Genomic DNA, 12255 nt, shown 5'->3' with positions numbered 1-12255 from the left:
ATTGTTCATAGTAGTTTCTGACAATCCTTTGTATTTCTGTGGTATCAGTTGTTATTTCTCCTCTTTCGTTTCTGATATTTATAATTTGGGTCCTCTCCCTTTTTGTCTCGATGAGTCTGCTTAAAGGCTTGTCAATTTTATTTATCTTTTCAAAGAACCAGCTTCTGGATTGGTTGATCCTTCGAATTGTTCTTTTCGTCTCTATGTCATTGAGTTCTGCTCTAATATTGACTATTTCCTTCCTTCTACTTGCTCTGGGGTTTATTTGTTGTTGCTTCTCTAGCTCTTGAAGTTGTAGTGTTAGATCTTCTATTTGAAAGGTTCCTATCTTTTTTCAGTAAGCCTGTATTGCTATGAACTTCCCTCTCAGGACTGTCTTTGCTGTGTCCCATAGGTTTTGGAGTGTTGTATGTTCATTTTCATTTATTTCCAGAAATTTTTTGATTTCTTCTCTTATCTCATTATTGACCCATTCATGGTTTAATAGTCTACTGTTCAGTCTCCATGAGTTTGCAAGTTTTTGAGGTTTCTCTTTGACTTTGATTTCCAATTTCAAGCCCTTGTGGTCTGAGAAAAAGGTTGGTATTATTTCAGTTTTCCTGAATTTGCTGAGGTTTGCTTTGTGTCCTATCATGTGGTCTATCTTTGAAAAACTTCCATGAGCCTTTGAAAAGAATGTGTATTTTGCTTCTTTGGGATGTAAGGTTTCTATATATGTCAGTTAAGTATATATGATCCAGTACGTCATTCAGCACAACAATATCCTTGTTGATGTTTTGTTTAGAAAATCCGTCCATTTTTGACAGTGGGGTGTTAAAATCCCCTACTATCAGTGTGTTGCTGTCTGTATCTTTCTTGAAGTCCTCCAAGATTTTACTTATATGTTTGGGTGCTCCTATGTTGGGTGCATATAAGTTTACAATGTTTATGTCTTCGTGATGGATTCTTCCTTTGAGTATTATGAATTGTCCTTCTGGTTCTCTTTTTATGGCATTTGTTTTGAAATCTATTTTGTCTGATATAAGTATTGCAACCCCTGCTTTTTTCTCTGGCCCATTTGCTAGGAATATTTTTTTCCATCGCTTTACTTTCAATCTGTGTAGGTCTCTTGCTCTGAGGTGTGTCTCTTGTAGGCAGCGTATGTGTGGGTCATGTTTTCTTATCCATTCAGCTACCCTGTGTCTTTTGATTGGGGCGTTTAGTGCATTTACATTGAGAGTTATTACTGATAGAAACCTATTCATTTTTTCTCTTTGTACCTGTGTTTTTCTCTTTCTCACTCTTTTCCTTCATCTTCTTAAACCAGTCCCTTTAGCATATCTTGGAGTGCTGGTTTGGTAGAGATGTATTCTTTTAGCCTTCTTTTGTCTGGGAAACTCCTTATTTCCCCTTCTGTTTTAATTGAGAGCCTTCCTGGGTAGAGCAGCCTTGGTTGTAGGCCCTTGCTTTTCATTACTTGGAATATTTCTTGCCATTCCCTTCTGGCTTGCAGTGATTCTCTTGAGACTCAGCTCCTAGCCGTATCGGGGCCCCCTTGTATGTTACTTTCTCCTTCTCTCTTGCTGCCTTGAGGATTCTCTCTTTGTCTTTGATAGTTGCCATTTTAATGATGATGTGTTTTGGGGCGGACCTCCTTGGGTCCCTCTTGAGTGGGGTCCTCTGTGCCTCCTGGATCCATGAGACCCTTTCTCTCCTCAAATTGGGGAAATTTTCCATCATTACTTTTTCGACGAGGTTCTCTATCCCTTGCTCCTCTTCTTCTCCTTCTGGTCTCCCTATTATGCGGATATTATTGCGTTTCAGGTTGTCCTGCATTTGCCTCAATGCCTCTTCATTCTTTTGGAGTCTTTTTTCCATTCCTTGTTCTTTCTGGGAGCTTTTCTCTACCTTATCCTCCATCTCGCTGATTCGATCCTCGGCTTCATCCAGCCTGCTTTGGATTCCTTCTACTGTATTCTTCATATCCTCTTGAGTCTTCTTGATAGTTTCTATGCCCTTTTCCAGGCTGATATAGTTTGCTGTAAGATCCTGATAGTTTCCCTGCAGTTTCTCATAGTTATCTTTGAGCTGGCTGAACTCATTGAGCTTCCTTAGAGCCATTGTTTTGAATTCAATATCTGATAGTTCCCTTGCCTCTATTTCATTTAGCTCTCTCTGTGGGGAGTCCCCTTTTCTACTCATTTTGGGGGGAACTTCTTTTTCTTTCCATTTTTGTGAGAGTCTATTTTTTTATTTTTTTGCTTCTGCTTCAATTGGGCCATCTAGATTTCCTGACTTTGTGGATTAAACCTCTATGGTAGTAGGCGGTTTTATTATTCATTTACTTACTTACTTATTTTTTCTCTACTTTTCTTTCTGGGCCTACCTCTGATGATGTCAGTTGTTGACCCTATATGACCTTGGGTCATTTGTTTGAGCTTTCCGGGAGTCTATTGTCTATGTCTGACTCTTGCTTTGGGCAGCTCTGTGACCCCTTCGGCCAGGGATCCACTATTTCTGTGGATCGCTCTGCATTCTCATACCAGCTCCTTCAGCGTGCTCCTGGCCTGACAGGATCCCCAGTCTGCCTGGGCGCTTATTTGCCCCACCTCGCGCACTTGTCTGGCACCCGCGCCCCGTGGGCGCCCCGGGACTGGTCAGTTTAGGGTCTTCTATTGTGTGCTTTCTCTGCTTTTGGCTCTTTGGGGGCGTCACCTGCCCTTGCCAAATGGAGACTATGGAAATGGGATGAAGTCAGCTCCAGGACTCTTTGGTTAATCCTTCCTCCAGTCTCTCCTCCAGGGTCTCTGGGCAGCTCTGTGACCCTTTTTCCTGGGACCCACTATTTCGGCAGACTGCTCTGCACTCGCGGGCCCGCTCGGGCGCCGGTTTACACCTGCCCTCGCCCATCTGTGCACTCCCTCACAGGCGCCATGGGCGCCAACCTGTGGGAGCTCTCGCCAGCCCACGCGGTCACAGGTCCACACACGAGCTGGCCAACCCTCGCTGGCCACTTGTCATGTGTGTGCAAGCCTGCACTGGGTGGTTTGGGGCTGTTTATTGTGTGCTTTTCAGCTTTTGGCTTTTTGCGGGTGAGGCCTGCCCACTCACCATGGAGACTACAGAAAGGGGAAGGAGTTGAGATTCTCCGGTTCCTCCTCCAGTTCTTTCCCCAGCGCCTCCGTTTCCAGTCTCTCCCCAGGAGTCTCTGGGCAGTTCTGTGACCCCTTCGTTCAGTGATCTACTATTTCTGCGAACCACGTTGTATTCACGGGCCATCTGGCTCCCGCACGCCCCCTTCTGCCTCTTTAAGGGTACCCCCTGCCTGTGCAAAATGGAGACTACAGAATGGGGAGGGAGTTGGGACTCCGGGACTCGGGGACTCTGGGACTCCTCGGTTCCTCCTCCCGTTCTTTCCCCAACGCCTCTGTCTCCAGTCTCTCCTCAAGGCTCTCTATGTAGCTGTGAGACCCCTTTGGCCTGGGATCCTCTATTTCTTCCAGCTTGTCTGCACTTAGCCCCCCAGCTCACAGGTGCACAAGCTATGTGCGGAGCACACAAAAGGCAGGTTAATGGATTCCCTTATGCCTGAGCGAGATCATAGCTGCAGAGTGGGAGGTGAGTTATCACTGGGGCTCCGCCGGCCACCGTCTCAGTTCTCTTCACAAAGTTTTCCTCACCAATCTTTTCCCAGGCATCAGCCCACTCTGCTGCTGCCTCTATCCAGAGATCAAGGAGGGTGGCTGCCACTGTAAATTTTTGCATTGGCCCTTTAAATGTCTCCTTGCATTCCCAGCTGCCTGTCTCTGGCAGAGAGCGCCCCTAAGCTTTTCAGGGTTGCGCTTTTTCTGTGTGTTTTCCAGGTTTCAGCTGTTGTAGTCTAGGGGTCCCTGTTTATGATTCAGACCCTGTTCTTCTCAGGGGGATCCAACTGGCCGTTTCAATGTCCCTCTGATGCTGGTGTCTGTGGGCTCCCAGCCCCCCCTCTCGAGCCTCCACTGCACTTCTCACCCATTGGGATGTGTGAGAATTGAATCCACTGTCTGTCCCTGGCTCCAAGGCTCCTCTCCCTCTATTGTTCCATTGTTTTCCAGGTGATTTCTCCACTATTTAGTAGCAATTCCAGTTTGGTCTTGGGAGGAGGTCAGCGTGACTCCTATTTACTCCTCCACCATCTTCCCTAACTCCCTTTTGTTTTTCAATAAAATACACATTTATTTTTATTTTATTTTATTTTACATTTTCATATTTTTAAACTTATAAATCATTTTTATTCTATTACAGTTGTCTCAAATTTAATTGCTTTACCCCCCTCCACCCATCCCACCTTCAGCTCCCGCTCCCACAGTCAATTCCCACTCTCTCTTTCATATCCATAATCATTCATACGTGTTCTTTTTCTAGCCCCTTCCCCTCCTTTCCACCATTGTCCTCTTTCCTCATCCCCTCTGATCACTGTCAGTCTGCTCCACGTTTCCATGCCTGTGGTTTATTTTGTTCGTTACTATATTTTGCTGAATAGAGTCCACTTATAGGTGAGATCATATGGTATTTGTCTTTCATCAACTAGCTTATTTCACTTAGCATAATATTCCCAAGTTCCATCCATGCAGTCACAAAAGGTAGGAGTTCCATCTTTCTTTCTACCATTCTTTCTTTCTTTCTTAAATGCAGATTGATTTTATTTATTTTTTAATTAATTTATTTTTTCAAATACATTTGTCTCCACCTTCCCCTCACCACTTTCCTTTCTCCCCCTCCCCCCTCCCTCCCTCAATCCTTCCCTACTTTGGCTTTGCCCATGAGTCCTTGCTATATGTGCCTTGACTTGCCCCTGACCTTCCTTTTCCCCTGCCCACTCCTCCCTCGTCCCCTCTTGTCTCTGTTGGTTTCTTCTTTCTTTCAGTGTTGCTGGTCTTATTTTCCTTGCATCTTTGTATTGTTGGTTAGGTTCCGCTTATAGGTGAGATCATATGGTATTTGTCTTTTGCCCCTGGGCTTATTTCGCTTAGCATAATGCTCTCTAGTTCCATCCATGCTGTCATGAAGCGTAGTAGTTCTTTTTTTTTTCTTTCTGCTGCATAGTATTCCATTGTGTAAATGTACCATTGTTTTTTGATCCAATCTACTGTTGAGCATTTAGGTTGCTTCCAATACTTGGCTATTGTAAATTGTGCTGCTATGAACATTGGGGTGCATAGGTTCTTTTGAATTGGCATTTTGGGATTCTTAGGGTATAGTCCCAGCAGGGGAATCACTGGATCAAAAGGCACTTCCATTTCAGCTCTTTGAGGAAATTCCACACTGCTTTCCACAATGGCTGCACCAGTCTGCATTCCCACCAGCAGTGTACTAGTGTTCCCTTTTCTCTACAGCCTCACCAGCACATGATAACGTGGGATTCATCCCAGGGATGCAGGGATGGTTCAATATACGCAAATCAAGAAATGTAATACATCACATAAACAAAAGGAAAGACAAAAACCACATGATCATCTCGATAGATGCAGAAAAAACATTCGATAAGATACAACACCCTTTTATGATCAAAACACTCAGCAAAATGGGAATAAATGGGGGCATTACTCAGAATAATAAAGGCCATATATGAAAAACCTACAGGCAACATCATACTCAACAGGCAAAAACTGAAAGCTTTCCCACTAAGATCAGGAACAAGACAAGGATGTCTGCTTTCACCACTTCTATTCAACATCATATTGGAAGTCCTGGCCACAGCATCAGACAAGAAAAAGAAATAAAGGGCTTCCAAATAGGAAAGGAGGAAGTAAAACTATCACTGTTTGCAGATGACAGGATAGTATACATAGAAAACCCTGTAGACTCCATCAAAAAACTACTCAACCTAATAAGTGAATTTGGCAAACAGCAGGATACAAAGTCAATATTCAAAAATCAATGGTATTCTTGTATACCAGCAATGAAATAGAAGAAGAAATCAAAAAAAGAAATACCATTTGATATAGCAAAAAGAAAAATAAAATACCTAGGAATAAATTTAACCAAGGAGGTAAAAGACCTGTACACAGAAAACTATACAACACTGAAGAAAGAAATTAAGGAAGACACAAATAAATGGAAGTATATACCATGTTCATGGATTAGAAGACTTAATATCATCAAAATGTCCATAACCCAAAGGAATTTATAGATTCAATGCAATCTCTATTAAGATACCAATGATGTATTTCAGAGAAATAGAACAGACATTTCAAAAATTTATATGGAACCATAAACGACCCCGAATAGCCACAGCAAGTTTGAGAAAGAAAAACAAAGTAGGAGGGATCACAATACCGGACATCAAACTATACTGCAAAGCCACTCTACTCAAAACTATCGGGTAGTGGCACAAGAACAGACCCATAGACCAGTGGAACAGAATAGAAAGCCCAGAAAGAAGCCCAGGTGTATATGGGCAACCAGTATTTGACAAAGGGGGCAGAAGCATAAAGTAGAGTAAAAATAGCCTCTTCAACAAATGCTGTTGGGAGAGCTGGACGGCTACATGCAAAAAATTGAAATTGGATCATCATCTGACACCATACACAAAAGTAAACTCAAGATGGATAAAAGACTTAAATATAAGTTGCAACACCATAAAAGTCCTAGAGGAGAACAACGGCAGGACACTCTCGGATATCCCACGCAGCAATTTTTTCACTGATATGTCTCCTAAAGCAAGGGACATAAAGGAAAGAATAAACAAGTGGGACCTCATCAAAATAAGAAGCTTCTGCACAGCTAAAGAAAACATCAGCAAAATGAAAAGGGAGCCAACTGTATGGGAAAATATATTTGCCAATGATTCATCAGATAGAGGTTTGATCTCCAAAATATATAAAGAACTCACTCAACTCCATTCCAAGAAGACAAATGATCCAATCAAAAAATGGGCAAAGGACCTGGGCAGACGCTTTTGCGAGGAGGAGATACAGAGGGCCCAGAGACATTTGAAAGGATGCTCGGCATCACTAGCCATCAGAGAAATGCAGATCAAAACCACCATGAGGTACCACCTCACACAGGTCAGAATGGCCATCATAAGCAGATCAACAAACAACAGGTGCTGGTGAGGCTGTGGAGAAAAGGGAACCCTAGCACACTGCTGGTGGGAATGCAGACTGGTGCAGCCACTGTGGAAAGCAGTGTGGAATTTCCTCAAAGAGCTGAAATGGAAGTGCCTTTTGATCCAGTGATTCCCCTGCTGGGACTATACCCTAAGAATCCCAAAATGCCAATTCAAAAGAACCTATGCACCCCAATGTTCATAGCAGCACAATTTACAATAGCCAAGTGCTGGAAGCAACCTAAATGCCCATCAGTAGATGATTGGATCAAAAGATTATGGTACATTTACACAATGGAATACTACGCAGCAGAAAGAAAAAAAGAACTACTAAACTTCGCGACAGCATGGGTGGAACTGGAGAGCATTATGCTAAGCGAAATAAGCCCAGGGGCAAAAGATAAATACCATATGATCTCACCTATAAGTGGAACCTAACCAGCAATACAAAGATGCAAGGAAAATAAGACCAGCAACACTGAAAGGAAAAGAAACCAACAGAGACAAGAGGGAAGGAGGAAGGGATGGGAGAGGAAAGGGAAGGAAAGGGGCAAGTCAAGGCACATATAGCAAGGACTCATGGGCAAAGCCAAAGTAGGGAAGGATTGAGGGAGAGAGGCCAGGGATTGAGGCAGTGGATAGTGGTGGTGGGAAGGTAGAGACAAATATATTTGAACAAAATAAATAAATAAAATTAAAAATAAATAAATAAAAATTTTTTTATATAAATAAATAAAATTGAAATACGGGGCAGGAGAAAGTGGGTGGGGGAAGGTGGATACAAATGTATTTGAAAAAATTAATTAATGTTAAAAAAAGAAATACGGAAAAAAAATCTTTCAACTTTTTTAGAATTGTGTTCTATAAGCTACTACCTGCAATAAATGAACATTTAGTTAAAGTTTACAAATATGTATATTATGGAGTAGATGAGGTCCATGAGAAAGACATGATTTATGCACCATCTAGAAATCTAGAAGAAGGAAAAGAGGAACTTAGAATTTGGTAGAATAATGATTTGTGCCTCCCTGCTGTAATGCAAAGTCAAAATAAAAGTGAATCTTATTTTTGGGATAGCTAGATTTCTGAAAAATAAATCCCAGCAAATCTAATTTCTGTTAAGTTAAAGACAGAAAATATATGACAAAAATATTAAAACAACTAAAAACATGAAGATACTATTAGTGACTAGTTTTTTTTTTGTTTTTTTTTTTTAGTGTAGAGGGGAAAAGAATAAAATTCTTTAAAAATTCTATAGAATTAGGAAAAGCGTAGTTAAAATAAACTGATAATTTCATCAAATCCTAGAATACCTAATTTTGATTGACAAAACCTATTCTATTTAGGAGGGAAATTTAGGTTAAAATGGGTCATGTAGTTTTACATACAGTAATAAACATGAAACAAATTACCCCCATGAGATGGTGAAACTAAAAATTATTTATATATTAAGAAAAATCAGCTTGTTTAGAAGTACATTCCATAGAGTTCATGAAGTTAGAAGCTTCAGTTGAAAAACATACTCCTCCACTCCACACCACACCCCAAACAAAATAAGGGTCCACTGTTCGTACTGACAGATATCAAGATACTCTGGGTTGTTTTTCTCAATACAGAAATGCTTGGGATATATTATCACTGATTTTCATTAGAAAAATGGAAACGAGTTTGTCTAGAATAAAATGTCAGTATCCATATCTTACTGAACAAGACTAGTGAGGAAAATACACAAAAAGGTTCAGAAAGAATTAATGCAGAGTTTCTAATGTAATTTTTATTTTGGTGTCAAAAGTTTAAAATACCAAAGAGAAAACACTGAACTGTGACATCCATTTTGATTTACAGTTGTCTTCTTACCATCCATTTTTATTCATAGTGAAATTACAGATGTGTCCCACTTTTTACAACTGATAAAATATAGTTATGTGTATAACAATTTTTCAAACAACAAACTCTGAATGTACCAAAATACTTTTAATATTAAAAGGTCAAATAATTATTATGCAAGAAATCTTTCTGTAATACAATTCATTATTTTTCTAAACTATTTGGTTGAAACTAAGAACAATTTGTCTTGAGGTACAGAGGGTTTTTGCCTGTACTGTCTTATTTGGTTGTAGTAATACCCAATATTTATTGACTATTTACTCTGTTCCATGTGCTGTACTGAGTGCTTTACTTAGGTAATATTCTTTAATCCTTATAACACTTCTGTGAAGTAGCTACTACTATTGCTCCCATTTTACAGATAAGAAGGTAAAGTTTGCCCAAGGTCACCCTAGTTATGAGCAGAGCCAAGGTTTAAACCAGTCTGCCTCTAAAGGCCATCCTCCTTAAACTATTTGTCTAGAATATATGAATAGCCCTAAGAAGTGGCCAGAGCAGACTACATATGAGGAGTAAGTGTTTGGAGATTAACTGATTTACCCAAATAAACCCTGTTAACAGCAATACTAAACCCAGGTGTTCTGATTCAGTTTTTAAATGTAATATTCTTTCTACTATATTAATATTAAATGTTAGGTTTTTTAATTTTTTAAGTCATTGTTCAGTTACACTTGTCCCCATTTTTGCCCTATTACTCTCCCCTGCCCTATCAACGATCCTCCTCTCACATTCAATCCTCTACCTCCAACCCCCCAACTCCCCACCCCTGTTGTCTTTGTTCATAGATCCTTTATGTAAGTCCCTTGACTTGACCCTTCCCCTTCCTCACCCTGCTATCCTCCTCCCCACTCCCCCCCCCACTCTGGTGACTGTCAGTTTGTTCTTTCTTTTCATGTCTCTGGTTCTATTTTGCTCCCTTGTTTGTTTTGTTGATTAGGTTCCACCTGCATTTTTTTTTTTTAAAGCAAGACATATCTCTGCTCCATAGTACAAATCCACACAATCCTTGGTAGCACAGATATTCTTTTTTTTTCCCTCAATTCACAGAATCAAATCACTAAAAAATAACAATAATAATTTTAAAATAGCAGAAGCTAGCCCTGGCTTGTGTGGCTCAGAGGTTTGAGCGCAGACCACTGAATTAAAGGGTTGGTTCCTGGTCAGGCCATTTGCCTGGGTTGCAGGCCAGGTCCCTGGCTGGGGGTGTGAGAGAAGCAACCAATCAATGTTTCTCTGCACAAGGTGTTTCTCTCCGTCTTTCTCCCTCCCTTCCCGTCTCTCTAAAAACAAAGAAATAAAATCTTTTAAAAAAAATAAAAAGAGAAGCTGGCTAACAAATTCAAATTTATTAGGTAACACAGAAATATAACATAGCAGAGAAGATTTACCTATACATGAAAAAAGGGACCTGAAATTTTTACAAAGTAAGATTGCAGATATTGCAAGAAACAGTCTAGTAATAGTGGTTAAAACTGAACTATGGAGTCTAACTATCAGATTCAAATTTATTTAAACTTTCTGTGTCTCAGTTTTTTCACCTGTAAAATGGGGAGGATAATAGTACTTACCCTATATAATCCTTGTGAGGATTAAGCGAGTTAATACATATAAAGTGCTCAGAACAGTGAGTGCCTGGTGTGTGGTAAGCACTTAATAAATATCAGCTAGAACTATTACCACTTTTGCATAAAAACATGATTTTATTCAATATGAAAAATATATTTTGAGTTTTATTTTTCTATTTTAAGAAATAATATTGCCTCTTTCCATTATTTTTTCTAAAAATAAGTTTTATTTCTTTTCAGAATACATCATTCTTTACTATTAAGTTGTATTCATTAGCAATAATATATGAACAAATGTCAGCTCATTTATATTACATTTTACCTTTTCTTTCATTAATCTTTCAATTTATTGAAAAAAAAATCCTGGAATGTTATCAATACTTAATATAATTTTATGTGCAGTGCTCACCATTTCATATTTTCATCAAAAACTGAAATTATCTTCAGTCTGTCAATTTTAAGACAAAAAAAGAAACCAATATCTGGGGGAAAGTAGAAATAAAAAGAAAGTACTTACCTGTACCATGTACTTTTGTTGTGTGCTTAGTTATATTTCCAGGTTACATGGATGCAGAATTGGCAAAAAAATCAGATCCCAGAGTCCCGATTCTAAAAAGTGGAGGCACTTTGAAGTCTAAGAGTGGACAAGAAGAAAACAAGGAAGCACTAAAGAAGGAAATCTTATTCACGGATTCTAATAAGTTCTTGATATACAAAACAGGGTCAAAAAGCAAAGCAGAAGGCATTGAGTTGGAGAAAGGCAAGATGAGAATGGAGGCCAAGGTAAAGGAGAGTGACATGGGACTGCCAAAAAGGCAGGAAGCCCAAGTAAAGGCGAGTGAATCCAAACTACCACAAGGACAAGAATCTCAAGTAAAGGCGAGTGAGTCCAAACTACCACAAGGACAAGAATCTCAAGTAAAGGCGAGTGAGTCCAAACTACCACAAGGACAAGAATCTCAAGTAAAGGCGAGTGAGTCCAAACTATCACAAGGACAAGAATCTCAAGTAAAGGCGAGTGAGTCCAAAATACCACAAGGACAAGAATCTCAAGTAAAGGCGAGTGAGTCCAAACTACCACAAGGACAAGAATCTCAAGTAAATGACAGTGAGGCTGGAGTACCACAAGGACAAGAATCTCAAGTGAAAAACAAGAATTCTGAAGATAAAGGAAACCAGGACAAAGAAAAGAAAGATGCAGGAAAGAATGAAGATACAAAAGAAAATGATGCCAAAAACAAGAAAGGCGGTAAAGGAAAGAACAAAGCTAAAGGAAAGAAAGAACCACAGGCCAAGAGTAAAAAAGCAGAAGCTTCAAAAAAGGGCAAAGGCAAGGAAAAGGAAGAAGTACAACAAGAAGAGGAGAGTAAGGATAAATAAAAGAAAAGCCCATAAGACAACTGGTTTTTATGGTTCCCATCCTCCAGATACAAGTAATATCCCAGGCATTGCTTAAATAGATTGTAATTATAGAATTCCTTTAATCTATATATCTGCAGCGATTCTGCTCTTTAGAAGTTTCACCATTTTTAGATCTCTCAGCCAGAAACCTGTTTCTATCTGTTTTATAAGTTGATACTTACATTACTTAGTCAAAAAGACTGGATACTTTCTAAAATAAAACATTTTGATTAAATAGATCTATGATAACTTTTTTAACAAATATTATATCTCTGTGATAGCCTAACCAACCAACCAACCATTTTTCATGGTGGGCTTAATATTCTAGCAATA

At 39.6% G+C, this 12255-nt stretch overlaps 1 protein-coding gene across 1 annotated transcript; it reads left to right on the top strand.

The window, feature by feature from the left end:
* Positions 1 to 2912: 2912 nt before the first annotated feature.
* On the top strand, positions 2913 to 11901 carry TSBP1 (testis expressed basic protein 1). The gene is made up of 2 exons (XM_054570199.1): positions 2913 to 2958; positions 11081 to 11901. Exons 1-2 carry the CDS (start codon positions 2913 to 2915, stop codon positions 11899 to 11901), a joined length of 867 nt encoding a protein of 288 aa, XP_054426174.1.
* Positions 11902 to 12255: the final 354 nt, after the last annotated feature.

The sequence above is a fragment of the Pteronotus mesoamericanus genome, unplaced genomic scaffold (assembly GCF_021234165.1).
Source record: "Pteronotus mesoamericanus isolate MK-2021 breed Mesoamerican mustached bat unplaced genomic scaffold, CSHL_Meso_final contig_20, whole genome shotgun sequence".
Lineage (NCBI taxonomy): Eukaryota > Metazoa > Chordata > Mammalia > Chiroptera > Mormoopidae > Pteronotus > Pteronotus mesoamericanus.
The sequence above is the reverse complement of the archived record's forward strand: the minus strand, read 5'-3'. Positions and strand labels throughout refer to the sequence as shown.